At 40.3% G+C, this 17,464-nt stretch overlaps 1 protein-coding gene and 1 long non-coding RNA gene across 4 annotated transcripts in view; one reads left to right on the top strand and one right to left on the bottom strand.

The window, feature by feature from the left end:
* Nucleotides 1-17,464, top strand: part of LOC108982470 — an 80,872-nt gene that overhangs the window by 8,682 nt on the left and 54,726 nt on the right. For all 3 annotated transcript variants that reach the window (XM_018953862.2, XM_018953871.2, XM_018953879.2), the window contains exons 4-8: nt 2,287-2,364; nt 2,514-2,573; nt 2,672-2,776; nt 3,252-3,362; nt 13,601-13,642. In XM_018953862.2, coding sequence (XP_018809407.2) covers nt 2,287-2,364; nt 2,514-2,573; nt 2,672-2,776; nt 3,252-3,362; nt 13,601-13,642 — 396 coding nt within the window. The remainder of the gene's footprint in view (nt 1-2,286; nt 2,365-2,513; nt 2,574-2,671; nt 2,777-3,251; nt 3,363-13,600; nt 13,643-17,464) is intronic.
* Nucleotides 4,688-17,464, bottom strand: part of LOC118348731 — a 14,369-nt gene continuing 1,592 nt past the window's right edge. Inside the window, exons 2-3 of the long non-coding RNA XR_004801709.1 lie at nt 15,938-15,943; nt 4,688-4,698 (exon numbers count right to left, since the gene is read on the bottom strand). This is a non-coding gene — a long non-coding RNA (uncharacterized LOC118348731). The remainder of the gene's footprint in view (nt 4,699-15,937; nt 15,944-17,464) is intronic.

Here is a 17,464-nt window from a genome sequence, read left to right as displayed (position 1 = left end):
GCAAGTTGGAGAGGACTTCGGGGTAAGGGACAGATCGCGGTTATTTGGAAAATGGTGCCTCTTTGTTTAATGTGGTGCACTTGGAACGAAAGAAATAGTCGTTGTTTTGAGGAGGAGCGTTCACCGGAAGGGCTTAGGTACTTTTTCTGTCATACTTTATTACTTCGGGCCTCTTCTATTGCACTGAATGGCACTTCTTTCAATGACCTTTACGCTGCTTTTCGCAGCCCTTAACTTGTACTTAGGCACTTATGTATACCCCTTGTGTACTCAGCCCTTGCTCTTTTCTTGATCTAATACATTTCTTTAACTTATAAAAGAAAAAAAAAAAATCTATTCTTTCAGACTTTTTCAGCCTACTATATTCCACGGGGACTTCTATGGCACAACGAAATAGATTGAAGTGGAGGTCTAATAATCACAAGATATGTACAATTAAGGCGTATTATAACATCTTGACAACACAAGATCATACTCCGTTCCCCAGGAAGAATATTTGGAGGTCTCCGTGTGCCTTCCTAAAGTAGCCTTTTTTGTTTGCAATGTTGCTCTTGGGAAGATCTTGACTATGAACAACTTGAGCAAGAGAGGATGTGTAGTGATGGATTGGTGTTATATGTGTAAAAAAAATGGAGAATCTGTGAACCATCTCTTACTACACTGTGAGGTAACAAGGGTGTTGTGGGATGAGATCTTTCAAAGAGTTGATGTTGCTTGGGTTATGCCTATGAGTGTGGTGGATTTGTTGGGTTGTTGGAGAAAGATGCAAGTCTATCATCAAGTGACAGTAGTGTGGAAGATGATTCCGTTGTGTATCATGTGGTGTATTTAGACGGAAACGAATGCGCGCTGCTTTGAAGATAAGGAATGCACAATGGCCGAGTTGAAGATTTTTTTTTCTCCACACTTTAATGTGTTGGTTTTCCGCTATTGTATTGCATGAGGACAATGTTCATGATTTCTTGTCTTTAATTTATCGCTTTTAGAATGTATGTAGGTGTTCTTTTGTATACTTCCTATGTACATGGGCTATGCCTATTTCATTCATATATATAATATTTATCTCTTATAAAAAAAAAAAAAAAAGAATGTGGGTATTTTCTAGTCATACTGAACTTGAGGTGGGTGATGTCTCTAGCCATAAGGACTAGATTTTGGAATGACTTATGGTGTGGTGATTAGGCCCTCAAGGAAGTTTTTCCGGAGGATTATAGTATTGCATATGTGGAGGCTTCAATGGAATATGAATTTTTCTGGAGCGGCTCATGACTAAGAAGCTTATTTCTTCATGGCGTTCTTCAATCTCCTTTACTCTTCTGGATTATGTTTTGGAGGTGTTGATAAGATTATTTGGGCCCCTTTCAAGAGAGGGAATTCCCTATTCGATCTTACTAAAAGGTCTTTATACCTCAGAAATGTAACTCTTCTTGGAGGAGTATTTAAAGGACTAAGGCACCTATGAGAGCAACTTTTTTGGTTTCAAAACTCCTTAGGGAGAATCCACACCATGTATAACCTAAGGAAATGTTGTATGAATGTGACATATTAATGTTGTATGTGCAAAAGGAGCAGAAGATCTGTAGACCACCTTTTACTCCCATTGTGAGATTGCCACTGCTTCGTGGAATGACTTTTTGGTCGAGTGGAATTGGCTTGGGTCATGCCCAAAAGGATATTTGAACTCTTTGTCAACTGGAGAGGGTTATTTGGCAGCCCACAGATTGCTGCAGTGTGGAAATTGGTCACTATCTGTCTGGTGTGGTGAGTTCAAAACCACACTAGACAGAGTTTAATGGATTGTGAGGAAACAATGGAAGAGTTAAAACCTTCTTTTCAATGGTCTGTTCATTTGGGCATCTTCTCGACATTTATGTGGGCTGAGTTCTAATGATTTTCTTCTCTCTTTTTCTATTTCTAGTTAGGTCTTCCTTACTTCCTATGTACTTGGGCTACACTTTCTATATTTTATTAATAAAATCTTCAATTACTTATGAGGATCAATAAAATTTTCTTACTTATAAAAAAAAATCTTCAATTACTTATGAAAAAACGACCTTACAACTTTTCCAAACTTCCATAAAAACATATCTAAACAACTTTCTCAATCCACATTTTTTCTATGTGCCCCAACACTTTGTCAAAACCCCAAAACGCTACCATGAAAAAGTATCTCAAAGATCTTAGAAATTTTCAGAAATATCTTCAATCCAATTAAGCCCTTAGTCTGAAAGATGTGAGGTTTCTAAAGGTAAATATTTAATGGACCAAATACTTTTACTTGTATAGGATCTTGTTTTCAAGATTCGTGAACATGAAGAAGAGATTATGCAATTACGGAAGCACCTTGCAGATTATTCTATGAAGGTAAAAATGGCAAGTGTGATCTTATCACATTGGCTAGATGAATATATCTTTTTTATTCTTTCGCTATATTTCCCCCCTAGATAAGATGAGCATTGCTATTGTTTTCACTTGGATTTTGGTTGAAGTGGCTGATGTGCTATTTATGATAGGAAGCGCAAATACACAATGAAAAATATGTTTTGGAAAAGCGCATTGCTTATATGCGTCTGGTAGGCCTTATTTTGTTTACTTTCTTTATTACAATCCTTTCTTCTTACTTCTGTTTGGGGCCTAATGTAGAGATTCTTTTTGCTCCTCTTGTTATTAGGCATTTGATCAGCAGCAACAAGACCTTGTGGATGCTGCATCAAAAGCTCTCTCATACAGACAAGACATAATTGAGGAAAACATACGTCTAACATATGCATTGCAGGTATTTGTTTTGTTTTGTTTTTATTTTTTCTCTTCATACCTGGTGAATTTTGATTCTTTACATGTATTATCAGTATATATTGAAAACATAGCTTCGATTAGTTGTACTAAGTATGCCATTATTTTTAACTACTGCAGAGTGTAGATAACTTTTTTTTTTAGAGTGTAGATAACTTCTCTTGAATGGTTATGCAATTTTGATGGCACAATCGATGTTATGAAACATATTTAAGTTGGTAGCCTACATCCTTTTTGGCTTTCGTAATTTGAACTTGTCAGTATTATGGTTCTTCCTGATTTAGGGTGTGTTTGGCAAAGTACTCTCACTACTATTCTTTACTTTATTATTACTTTTTATCTACTTTTTACTACTATTCAATATTTTATTATTACTTTTTCACTACTATTCACAAACATTCTCAACACTTCTCACTACCCGAACGTACCCTTAATGGTTCTCCTTTAATATCTGTCAGGACGCACAGCAAGAAAGATCAACATTTGTTTCGTCTTTGCTGCCTCTTCTAGCAGAGTACTCTCTGCAGCCCCCAGTTCCTGATGCCCAGTCCATTGTTAGCAATGTCAAGGTCAGGAACAAATAATTTTCCAATTTGAAGTCCATGCCCAAGTAGTTTTGCTTCTGTGGTTGTAATTGCCATCTTATTGTGTAGCTGTTTGTAATACCTATTGACAGTCATATTTGTTTTAAATGTCCTTGAATTCATTTGAGATGTGGGCAGGCTCTTCTATTTGTAATGTAGAAAGGATCTATATATATACTTGCACAGCAATGTTAATTCAGTGGGGATAAGCTGGAAGGCATGGAAACAAGGGTCTCATTTCAAATATATTGCCTCTTTAGAGGTTATTACCTCGTCGATAGCTCAACATATGTATTCTTCACCTACATATGTGTTCAGAGCCCAAGAGTAGCATTCAAGAGGCATTGTATACACATCACCAATGCATTGCAGGATTCATAATAATAGGAGTTTTTGCTCATGGAGGTGTATTCTTTTAGTTAGAAATTACAATCTAGAACAAAAGGCGGATGATGTATTGGCTAGAATGCTAGACCATAAGGAAGCTATCATATCTCATTTATTTATTTTTGATCGGTAATTAAAATTTTATTGATCATAAGAATAGGTAAGAGCCCAGGTAATACAGGACATATACAAGAGCATAGATATTGTTGTTGTCCTATTCAAATAACCATCGAAGTCAACCATAAATATAAATTTCCAACGTTTGTAAGCTCCTCACTATATATAGCTTGCAAATAAAAGATTGCCACCGGATAATCTACTCCAGGTTGATGAAATTCTTTATCTTTCCTTGCGTGAGAGTTTATAGGTAGCATGTACTTCTCTAGTAGGCCCAAAAGGGAAAAAAAAATGTACTCAGGACTTATACTTGCAATGACTTCTAGGCTAAGATATGTCTTAGGTGACAAGGTAGAGTACATATGAATTAATATGTCAATATAGATTACACTTTGTCTTGCAAACTAAATAGCCCAAGATCATTCTATCGTGGAAGAAGACAATGACACGACATTGAACCAATAGGTGGACTGTTTGAGGTAGGTATTGGTTCTTAGGGCTTTTATACTGGCTAAGTGCTAGGGGATTGTTTGCTACCAGGGGGAGCCCATACCTCTAAATTGTCTGTTACCAGGTCAGCCTAGTGTGTGTGATTGGGTTTTACATACGGTGAAGGAAATCCAACACTGTATGGGGATTTAATGTGAGGGTTTTGAGGAACAATTCATGGCTTTGCTCACTGCCATTGAAGTTGGTCATGTTCAGCTCAAGAAATTAGGATCCAAAAAACAGAGGAAGCTAAAGTGACTAACATGCTCTATTAACTATGAGGGTAGCTCAACTAGAGAAAGACCCAAAGGGAGGGGGCCATTACCTTCTCTATGAAGCCAAAGATTGTATCTTAGAATGTTCAAGGGCTTAATGAAGTTAATAAGCGCCTTCGGATAAAGAATTTGCTTCTTGAATGGAAGGCGGATATAGCGTGCTTGTAGGAAACTAAGCTCGAAGTCATTACTAGAAGTATAGTTAAAATCTTATGGAGCTATCCATATGTGGATTGGGCTTATATTGCATCTATGAGGGCTTCAGGAGGAGTTTTAGTTATGCGGGATAGAAGGGTGGTGGAGAAAATGGAGGAGTACCTCGGGGAGTACACAGTGGCATGCTCCTTTAAGAGTGTAGAAGACAATTTTATGTTGGCCTTCATTGGTATCTATGGGCCGAACATGGACAGCGATAGAAGACTTCTTTGGGATGAGTTAGCTGGAGTACATAGTTGGTGGGACCTACCATGGTGTATAGTGGCAACTTTAATGTTATTCGCTTCCCAAGCGAACGGTCAGGAGAAAGTAGGTTGCGACCAGCAATGATGGAATTCTCGAATTTGGGGTTGGTCAATATTCCTCTCATGGGTAGATCATACACGTGGTCTAACAACCAAATGTGGTCTAGATTGTACAGATTCTTAGTTTCCTTAGAATGGGAAACTCACTATCCGGAATTATGTCAAAAGAGGCTTCCTCGCCTATATTCCGATCATTTTCCTATATTGCTAGATTGTGTTGGCATTCAAGGAGGGAGGAAGTATTTTAAATTTGAAAATATGTGGCTAAAAACTGAAGGTTTTGTGGATAGGGTTAGGCAATGGTGGTCTTCTTACCAATTCTAGGGTCCTCCTAGCTTCATTTTGGTGGTAAAACTTAAAAGTTTTAAAATATGAATTAAAACTTTGGAATGCTCAATCCCTCAGTGATATAGGCGACCGTAAAAAGTCCATGTTGGAGGAGCTATAGGAGGTAGAGAGGGTACAGGAGGATTCTTTCTCTGGATGAATTCTCTCGGAAGACGGAGTTAATTTCAAAACTAGAGAGGGTGACCTTATTAGAGGAGATCTCCTGGCGGCAAAAATCACGCGCTTTTTGGTTGAAAGAATGAGACCGAAACACATATTTTTTTAATAGAATGGCCAATTCCCATAGGAGAACTAACACTATTGAGATGCTGAACATAGATGGTGCGGTTTGTATGGAGGTTCCTGTGATTAAAGAGCATATTGCTGAGTTTTTTGAACATTTGCTTATAAAACTAGTGGGGTGGAGGTGAAAGCTTGATGGATTAGTCTTATTGCCAAATGAATGCTTAGATAGTAGATCAAAGACATGAGAGATGTGGATTTGGGGAGAGATGGTGCTCATGGATCTGGTTTTGTATATCTACGACGAAGTTCTTAGTTGGTGAATAGCAGTCCAGTTGGCTTTTTTAACAGCTCTCGTGGTCTAAGACATGGGGATCCTTTGTCCCCACTCCTTTTTGTCATAGTCATGGAGGCACTTAGTAGAATGATTTCTGCCGTGGTTAACAGAGGTTTTGTTACTGGATTTTAGGTTGGTGACACCGACAGGGGTACCCTTAACATCTCCCATTTGTTGTTTGCAAATGATACTCTGATTTTTTATTAGGTAGAACAAAACCAGATCTTGACATGGAGGGAACTTTTACTCTATTTTGAAGTTGTATCTGGTTTGAAAGGAAACTTATCCAAGTCATAATTGGTTCCAATCGGTAATGTTTGAATATCCGGAGGTTGGCTAGCTCTCTTGGATGTAAGGTTTCCTCTCTTCCTGTGAATTACCTTGGTCTTCCTTTGGGGGTAGCTTGATGGAAGCCTCACTCTCACTCAAGTGTTTGTGGCGTGTTGGGTGATTGAATCTAGGGTTACCTCAAGGCAACACTAAGATCCGATTAGTATGATGGTGAAAATTAAGACTTACTCGGGCTAGCACTTAATTCTCGAAAGATTGGAAGAGAAAATTCTCGTTCATTCAAAATAGCATAATCTTGAATTATAAGCCAAAAACCGAAATTAATAGTAGGGTTTCACTAGGGTTTCGACCATCCTTGCACCAATTACTCTCTCTAACAACCTTAATCTCAAACATAAATCAAACTCTTAAATTTAAGGAAACAATCTTATCAAATGCCTAAAATAAAGGAAACAAATACAAACAACTTAACAAATAGATAATCTCCCTAATTTAAAGGAGATATTCGGCCAACCCTCTAGCAACCGCCCAATCCCCTAAAATCAAGGGGTTTGCCTCCTCCCCTAATTCAAGGGATTTGCCAACCAACCCCAAAAATCAAGAAATTGGTTAACAACTTGATCCACCTTTAGTTGACCTTGTCTTGGACGCCCAAGGACCTATCACCCGAGCCATGCATGCACCCCAATGCCACCCTCCTAGCCTCGGCACGCCTAGCCCTCCTAGCTGCATTACGAATGACCCTTCTTGCATCTCCATCAATCCTCCCCCCTTCGAGACTAACCTTGTCCTCAAGGTCCAAATCTGGGAATTGATCCTTGAGTACTCGAACACTCTCCCATGTAGCATCCTCGGTTGGAAGCCCCCTCTATTGAACCAAGGGGTCAGTTCTCACTTGGCCACCCTTCCTCACAAGCCTATTCTCCATGATCCTCTCGGGTTGGATTGCCATTCTTTCCTCTTCATCCGCCATGGGCATCTCACTCACCACCTTGGTTGGATCTCCACCTTCCTCCTTAGCCATGAGACATGGAAAATAGGATGAATGTGGACCTCGGCCGGTAGATCTAGCTTGTAAGCAAGCTGTTTGCACATCTCCAACACTTGATATGGGCCAAAATACTTAGCCCTCAACTTGCTCAATGTTGCCTTGGATAGTACCTTGTGCTCTCTTGGTAGGTACTTGAGAAAGACCCACTCACCCGGTTCAAAGGACTCCATACTCCTCCCCTTGTCAAAGTGCTTCATTTGGTCTTGAGCATGTGCATTCTTGTGTTCCTTCAAGACTTCATCCCTTTCTCTAAGCTCCATATCTACCAACTCATTTGGTGAACTCCCCACTTCATAGGCTACAAGCACCGGTGGTGGCCTCCCATAAAGTGCCTCAAACGGTGTCATCTTGATAGACTGGTGTTATGATGTGTTGTTCCAAAATTCAACCCATGCCAAATGCTCCTCCCACTTCTTCGGGTATTGGTGCGTAAAGCACCTAAGGTATTGCTCAAGAGTCTTGTTGGTCACCTCCGTTTGACCATCGGTTTGGGGGTGATCATCAGTTTGGGGGTGATAGGTTGAACTTCGGGCCAACTCCGTCCCATGCATCTTGAAGTACTCTTTTCAATAATTGCTCATGAATACACGGTCTCTATCAGTCACTATGCTTCTCGGCATCCCATGTCCATGAAGCTTCATCACTTGATCCACAAAGTTTAGCAATGGTCTTGGCCATGCATGGATGCACCATTGCAATGAAATAGGCATACTTGGTCAAGCAGTCCACCACCACAGGCACCCCATCACAACCATTTGAGAGAGGCAACCTCTCCACAAAATCCATGGTAACATCTTCCCAAGCGTGAGTAGGGATCGGTAAGGGTTGCATCAACCCCTTGGGCATGCTACTCTCACGCTTCACTCTTTGACAAGTGTCACACCTCCTCACATACTGCCTCACCTCTCCTTTCATGCCATCCCAATAAAACAAATTAGCCACCCTTACCCAAGTACGGTCTACCCCCGAATGTCCCCCTTCCTTGATATCATGAAAGTGGCTCAAGATCTTCCTTCTAAGCTCCCCCACACTCGGCACCACTACTCTCCCCTTGTATTTTAAAAGCCCATCACTCATCTCATAATTTTCTACTCCCTTAGCATCCACATCTAGCTTCTCCATCACCTCCTTACACCTTAGATAATTTTTTACTCCCTCTCTAATCTCATCCCAAACTCCCCATGAAGGACCCGAGAGGGCCTCTAATACCTCACCCTCTTCCCTCCTAGATAGGGCATCGGCCACCCGATTCCCCCTACCCGGTCTATACACCAATTGAAATTCAAAACGAAGTAGTTTAGATACATGCCTTTGTTGATCCGGAGTGGTGATTCTTTGCTCCAAAAGGATCTTCAATGGTTGTTGATCCGTGACTATCAAGAACTTCATTCCCAACAAATAAGGCCTCCACACTCTCACGGCCTCCATGATGGCAAGCATCTCTTGTGTATCCACACTCCACCCTTTCTTTTGAACACCAAGGGCCTTACTAATGAAGGCTAGTGGCCTCCCTCCTTGTGTCAAAACAGCCCTTACCCCCACATTACTTGCATCCGTGTGTAGCTCAAATGCCTTCTCAAAATTAGGCATAGCAAGGACGGGTGTAGTTGTCATGGCTTTCTTCAAAGCTTCAAATGCCTTCTCCCTCTCTTCACTCCACACAAAATTATTCTTGTTGAGCATGTTGGTGAGTGGTCTTGCAATGGAAGCATAATCTTTGACAAACTTCCTATAGTAACCTATGAGCCCTAGAAAGCCTCTCAACTCGGTGATAGTCTTCGGTTTGGGCCAAGCTACCATAGCTTCAACCTTCCTTGCATCCACCTTGACCCCCTCATGTGAGATCAAATGCCTCAAGTACTCAATCTCCCTTTGGCCGAATGCACACTTAGACAACTTAGTATAGAAAGAGTTGTCAAGTAGCACCCCCAAAACAACCTCCAAGTGCCCCAAATGATCCTCCCATGTCTTTGAATACACAAGAATATCATCAAAAAATACCAACACATACCTCCTCAAATACGGTTTAAAGATTTGGTTCATGCATGCTTGAAAAGTTGAAGGAGCATTGCATAGACCAAACGACATCACCAAATATTCAAAGTGGCCATTGTGAGTTCGAAAAGCTGTCTTGTTAATGTCCCCTTCATTTACCCTTATTTGATGGCATCCGGCCCTTAGATCGAGTTTGGAGAAGAACATAGAACCTCTAAGCTCATCTAACATGTCATCAATGGTCGGAATTGGAAATCTATCCTTGATAGTAGCCTCATTCAAGGCTCGGTAGTCGGTGCAAAATCTCCATGTGCCATCCTTCTTCTTCACCAAGAGAATCGGACTTGAGAATGGATTAGTGCTTGGCCGGATGAGCCCATTAGCCAACATCTCATTGACTTGCTTTTCAATCTCAGTCTTTTGGTAGTAAGCATACCGGTAAGGGGCCACATTAACCGGCTTGGCTTCCTCCTTCAAAGGAATGCGATGATCAAACTCCCTTGAGGGTGGAAGTGTCTTCGGGTCCTCCATCACTCTAGAAAACCTCCCCAACAACTCCCTCAAGTCACTAGGCATCTCGGCCCCTAACTCCCTCTCCAAGCCCCCCATCTTCCACTTCTCACTCAAGCCCCTCGATTGGGAGGAAAATGTAATAGCAAAGCATTGCCCCCCTTGCCTCAAAATCTTCTCCATCTCATTAGGCCCCACGGCCTTGCATCCCCCTCTTCCACTCATTCTCATGGTCACCCATTTGCCCCCCATCATAAACTTCATAGTCATTTTTTTATAATCCAACACTATCTTCCATAGCTCCTCTAACCATTGCCCACCCAACACAACATCCAACCCAACTATAGGCAAAGAATACAAATCCACCACAATCTCAAGGCCTTGTGTTTTCAAACATGCTTGTTTATATACTTTTCTACACATCAACTTCTCTCCACTAGCTACCTTGACCTCAAATGGAGTGATAGAAGTCATAGGCAACCTCAAGCTCTCAGCCACTTTAGAATTGATGAAGTTTAGAGATGAACCATTATCAACAAGAACCGTTACTTCCATCTTGCCAATGTGTGCTTGTGTTCTCATAGTTCTAGTCCCGACAACACCTGCCAAAGCATGAATAGAAATAAGAGGGTCTCCCCCCTCGGCCTCTTGTTGATCTTGCTCCTCTTGCCCTTGCTCTTCCTCCCCTACATCTTCTTCTTCCTCCGGCTCCATCTCTATGAGAAAGATTTGCTTGGTTTTGCATTTGTGGCCCATAGTGAACCTCTCATTGCAATTGAAGCAAAGCCCATTCTCTCTTCGTCGTTGCATCTTTTCCTAAGATAGCCTTTTCACATCCGCGGATAAGGGTTTGGTTCCACTTGATGCACCTCTACTAGGACCTGCCGGTGAGAAGTCCTTGCCAAAAATCTCGTTTGCACCAAACTTGGAAACCATTGGGGGTGGTTTCCTCACCTCAAACTGGTTAGTCTTCTTCAAATCTTGAAGTTGATCTTCCTTGATACGTGCAATCTCCAAAGCTTGCATCAAGGTCTTTGGTTTCTTGAGCTTCACTTCCGCCGCCAACTCACTCTTCAAGCCCCCCACCACAAAGGTCCCAATTTGAGTCTTCTCCGACCACCCATGTGCTCTAGTGGACAAGTATTCGAACTCCTTTTGATAATCTCTTAAAGATCCGGTTTGCTTGATCTTTGAGAGAGTCTCATGGTAGTCCATATACTCGGTTGGCCCGAATCTCCTCAAAAGCTCCTTGACAAACTTTGTCCATTTCAACTCCCTCATTTGAGCCCCATAGGTCTTCCTCATCCATTGCCACCATTGGTTGGCCTCCCCCTCAAGGAAGTAGGCGGCATAGGACACTTTAGCATGGCCCTCCATGTGATTGTGCTCAAAGTATTGTTCAGCTCTACTAACCCAAGTGCTCGGGTCATCACCATTGAACTTGGGAAAGTCCATTTTTGGTTTAAGAACTTCCCCCTTACCTGCACCTCTCCTCTCACCTCGGTTCTCTTCTTCCCTTTCACTTTCCCCAATTGATTACTCATTAGTGCTTGAGGAATCTTGAGTGGATGAATCCAAGTCCTCTACCCTCTCCCGGTGTTGGCCTCTGCTTGACCCCACGGAGCCCTCAAGACTATGATGTCTCTTGACTCTTCTCCTATGACGCCTCCTATCTCCATTCCTCATTTGATCCACCAATTGGTGGAGCACCTCCTCTATCCTTCCAAGCCTTTCATTGGTGGCAGTTTATTGTGCCTCCAAAGTGGCTTCAAGGTTCTCAATCCGCTACCTATGAGTTGGTTGTCAATTTGCCATGGCTTCCTCTCCTTGGGTTGGACACTCTCAATGAAAGCACTAATGATGGAAGCATCACTCTTACTCAAGTGTTTGTGGCGTGTTGGATGATTGGATCTAGGGTTACCTCAAGGCAACACCAAGATCTGATTGGTATGATGGTGAAAATTAAGACTAACTCAGGCTAGCACTCAATTCTCAAAAGATTGGAAGAGAAAATTCTCATTCATTCAAAATAGCATAATCCTAAATTACAAGCCAAAAACCGAAATTAATAGTAGGGTTTCACTAGGGTTTTGGCCATCCTTGCCCCAATTACTCCCTCTAACAACCTTAATCTCAAACATAAATCAAACTCCTAAGTTTAAGGAAACAATCTTATCAAATGCCTAAAATAAAGGAAACAAACTAAAACAAATTAACAAATAGATAATCTCCCTAATTTGAAGGAGATATTCAGCCAACCCTCTAGCAACCGCCCAATCCCCTAAAATCAAGGGGTTTGCCTCCTCCCTTCAATTCAAGGGATTTGCCTACCAACCCCCAAAATCAAGGAATTGGCTAACAAGTTGATCTTTCTCTAGTTGACCTTGTCTTGGGCGCCCAAGGACCCATCACCCGAGCCATGCATGCACCCTAATGCCACCCTCCTAGCCTCGGCACACCTAGCCCTCCTAGTGGCATTACGAATGACTCGTCTTGCATCTCCATCACAGCCTCAAGGGCTATATCTATATGGGATATTGTAATTGAAATGATTGAATGAAGATTGACAGGTTGGAAGAGATTATATTTGTCGAAGGGTGGAAGGATCACCTAATCAAAAGCAATCTGTCTGATCTACCAACTTATTTCTTATCTTTATTCTCAATTCCAGCAAGTGTGGCAACCTGTATTGAGAAACTTAATCGTGATTTCCTTTGGAGTGGACTGAGGGATAAATTCAAATTCCATTTGGTGAAGTGGGATAAGGTATGCTCCTCAATCTCTTCTAGCTGATTGGGTATTAGAAACTTAAGGGTTTTCAATCAGACCCTTAGGAAATGGTTGTGGCGATATAATATGAAGCCGGAAGTTTTATGGAAGTTGGTGATTGACTTCAAGTATGGAGGCTTGTGGGGGAGGTGGAGCACTAGGGAGGTACATGGGGCGCATGGAGTGGGTGTCTAGAAGCATATTAGATGAGAGTGGAGGGTTTTCACTCGTCACACTAGACTTGTGTTGGAAGATGACGCTAGAATCAAATTCTGGTATGACCTATGGTTTGGCGATAATGCCCTCAAGGACCCATGCCCTTTAGTTTTTAGGCTTGCATGTGAGAAAGAAGCTTCAGTAGCTAATCTCATGGGATTGATGGTGACTCAGTCCAGTGGAATGTGAGCTTTACCGAGGCGGCCCAAGATTGGGAAGTTGACAGCTTTGAGGACTTCTTTAGACTCTTGTACTCCATTCATCTGAGCCCTCATGGCTCTGACACGTTGTTGTGGGTACCTACATGAAGAGGTACATTCTCGGTTCGTTCTTTATATAAATCTCTCACACAATCGCAGAACAATCACTTTCCGTGGAGAAGGATTTGGAGAAATAAGACATCTCCCAAAGCGGCGTTCTTTGCTTGGACAACAACTTTGGGAAAGATTTTGACAACGGATGATTCATTGCTATAGATATATTTTTTTGATAGGTTAGTTGCTATAGATATATTAGATGATAGACATTTTATTTTTTATCAGTAAAGAAGAACTTTATTAATGAGGATGATAGAGGCCGTTTAACCAATTCAAGTTGATTTTTTTTTTTTTTTTGGGTAGAGTGCCTTAAGCTTTCATTGTAGTTGATACTCACATGCATGATGTTTAATCCATGTGATTTATGCTTTATTGCAGGTCTTGTTCAAACATTTGCAGGAGAAGCTCCTTCTTACTGAGGTATATTTACAAGATTTGAGATCCTTTTGGCTAATTTGCAACTTGAGCTTGTATTAACTTGTTGCATTTGGTGACTGAGTAGTAAACATGTCCTTTTTTTAAGTAACACAATCTTATTAAAAGCGCATGGGGTGCAACCTAAGTATGTGGAAAGTATGCAATAGAAAACACACAAACAGTGGGAAGAAGAAAAAGAACTAAAGCCCCTACATTCTCGAAAATTAGAGAAATATGAGCCGTTGTGAGTAGCCACCTGAAAAGGAATTTGAACATAATGGCTTTTGACTCTATTGTGGTCCTATAGAAATCTTCAAAAGTTCAAGCATACATTTCTTCCAAATTCACCACCTTAATCACAAAGGGAACACTCCAAACTACTAAGTTGCAATGACGTCCAAATGGACTTTACTAACAAGTAACAAGCCAACTACTCAACTCGTTGGGCATGGCCTACTCTATCCCATACATCCCTAGCCACTTTATAATGAAGCAAAACATGTTCAGTACTTTACCCATGCTGCTTACACATACAACATCATTCGTAACCATAATTTACTTCTTTTTTCAAGTTATCCAACATTAAAATCTTGGAAAATGATTTACACACAACATTTCTCACAACACTTTACACAACTATGTTTTAAATGAGGCGTATTTTTGTAAAACACCTTATAAAAGTAACATCATTTTACAAAAATACCTTCATCTTACAAGATTGTTGTGAAATGTGTTCTGAAAGAGCCTATTTTTTTCCTGACAAGTATAAAGAGCCTATTTCTCCAATAACTCTTCCAAGGATATGGAGGAGCCAACGCGGAGGCTTGGTGCATGAGAAAAACCTCAAAAGTCCGTCTTGGAAGGGCTCCAACAGATTTGTCCTCATTGCCTCCTCTCAACCTAAGAGAATGCAAAAGATTAAATAACAAAGAGATCTCCACATCCCTATCATGCAGTGATCTAATAAAGGTGACTTTCCGCTCTGAAACTGTAGCCTTGCAGCAAAAGATGATAAACTACTCTCGGAAAATTGTCTTCAAAGGCTGATACCTACACCACACATTGTATTGAAGTCTGATCTAGGACTCATCACTCACCTCAAATCTAAAAAATTGAGAGAAATTCCTTTCACCCTTACTAATTTTTTTCCACACTCTAACCCCAAAATGCTCACCAACCTCATTTGAACACCACCGTCCTCACATGCTTCCATATTTGACTTCCACCACCATTTGCCACAATGCCTCTATCTCCATGACATATAACTATAACCATTTACTCAAAAGAACTTTGTTAAATATAAGCAAGTTTCTAACTTGTAAATGACCTGATGAGATTGGTGACAAGTCTTGGAGTGAGATCTAGGTTGAGCCTGAACTCATCACCAACTTCCCCACCAAAAGATATTCTAGTAAAGCTTCTCAAAACAATGAGCTACATCAACAGGGATGGAGAAAATAGGCAAATGATAAGTAGGCAAGTTAGAAAGAACACTCTTGATCAACATGATCCAGTCGCTTTCAACCAGCCAAACAATGCTCCATATATCTCAATAATACCATCTCATATGGATGTGGCCTTAAAACGATGCCTCTAATAGGAGACTTGAATACTTCATAGGCAAGATACGCCTTAGAACCAAGCATATGGGCAAGGGCTCGTTTGGATAGTGAGATGAGATGAGATGGTTTTAGATGAGTTGAATAAAATATTGTTAGAATATTATTTTTTAATATTATTATTGTTTTGAGATTTAAAAAAATTGAATTGTTTATTATATTTTATGTGAGAATTTGGAAAAGTTGTAATGATGAGATGAGGTGAGGTAATGTGATGTGTAATGCGGCCACTCCACAGTGGCCTGAGCTTGGCCACCACGTGGTGGCTGCGTTGGCCCAATGGGGGGAGGTCTCCCCTCCCACAAACCACCAATTTTTTATTTTTTATTTTCTGATTTTTTAATATGGAAATTATTAAAACTTATTTAAAATTTGGAAAAAATATTTAACGTGGCGGGCTCATGGTGTTACACGTGTCATTTGTCAATTGAGATGGACTGAAAATGTTCGGATTGATCTGATCCAAAAAATTTAATAGCACAAGAAGTTAATTAAAAAAAAAAGGCACATGGGGCGAATCTCAAATGGCCAAAGGCACTAGATATTTAGTAGTGTTGTTTCTCCGGTTTGAATTAGCCACTTGGTTGAAAAATGTTGTATTCTTACCTCCGTCCCTTTGTTTAATCTATCCTAGATTTTAGTACTGAATATAGGATTTAGAGCTTGAGGTGGGGGCAACTTTCACCTTTTTGTATATTTTGTTAGTCCTATGGTTGGTTGTTTAAGATAGAATGGATTCTTTTGAGGAATAAGTTGTGTGATACCTAATATTGAATGAGAATGGTAGGTGGTGTATGGGACCCTACATTGCTTGGGAAGGAGAAGTTCTTGCTTTTTATAATGGTTCCAATAAGGCTTCAATTGTATTATTGACTAGTCCTTTTGGAGTATAGACCTTGAGAGGGGGGAGATGCTTGGACGTTAATTTATGTTGCAAAAGTTATTGGCAAGCTGATGTCTGGAAAAATTGGATTATTTTTTTCAAAATTCTTGTTATTTGACGTTAGGGAAGCAGCTCATTGTGCCATGGACCATGGACCATCTTCTCATTGTGCCATTGTTTGGGAAACAATGGCGCCATTGTTCTCCTCTGTGTTTGGATTATGTGGGTGATCCCTAGGCCAGTTAAGGAATTATTGACTTTCGGGAAAGGCTCCTTCAATTCATACCAGAATAATTTGATATCAAAAGCTCGCTGCCTTATGTGTTATGTGGTGCATGAAGAGAGAGAAAGGTGTGAACATTTAAAGTCACAAAAAAATTTCATTGTGCTTTTATTGGATGACAATAATTGGCGGCTTCTCTATTCCTTTTTTAGCATTTTTGAATATTTTACTTTTTAGCATTTTTGAGTTTTTTTACACTAAAATATTCAATTATTAAATAAAAAACTATTCCTATTTTAGCATTCATATTGTGTACATAGTTTGTGCTAAAGTTTTCACTCCTTTTTTCTACTTTTCTTAATAAAACTTTATTACTTATAAAACAAGATAGTATTTGGAGTTCAAAGAACTCGATGGAGAGGTTGTTCCGCTAATGATTTAGATCAATGGAATTATCCAAATTTTACTTGGGGATAAAAAAAAATGGAGTTATCCAAATTTTCCCGTACTAGAATTCAGAGTATGCTTACAAGATCTACTGTTCCATGCCATGTTGAGCGAACCCTGACTCGAACATATTTTTAATGTTTCAACTTACAATGATATTCGTGCGGAGTCATTCAACTTTCTCGAGTCTAAGGTCGAACTTGTAAATGATATGTGACATAATTTTTCAAAAAACATTTTGGATGGTAGTCTTAGGTACTATATCGAGGACATGGAACAAAAGGGAAGCCAGTCCTTGATTTATCAAGCATTCTATTCGCACTTCGCCAACAAGGAATTCCTTCGGTTATTCCTCAAAATTCCATTTCTCTCTCGATATGTTCCTAAAAAATCTGATTCGAGCGATTCTTCCCCTAACTAAAGAGAGATCTTGGCAGAATTGCCACATATGAAATTGAGCACAGCAAAGAAATAACTCACTTGTTCTTCAAGAAGAGATGGTAAGCATGCTCAATATCATTTGATTAAATAGTTGACCCAGCTACTTGTTAAAAGAAACCACTCCAACTGATAATTTTTCATGAAAAGCAAACATAAAACAACCAATGCAATCTTTCACTAAGATTTCGAATAACTACCCGAATTCAAGTTGA

Source organism: Juglans regia, chromosome 6, assembly GCF_001411555.2.
Source record: "Juglans regia cultivar Chandler chromosome 6, Walnut 2.0, whole genome shotgun sequence".
Lineage (NCBI taxonomy): Eukaryota > Viridiplantae > Streptophyta > Magnoliopsida > Fagales > Juglandaceae > Juglans > Juglans regia.
Note: the sequence above shows the minus strand (reverse complement) of the source record. Positions and strands in the feature narration are given on the sequence as shown.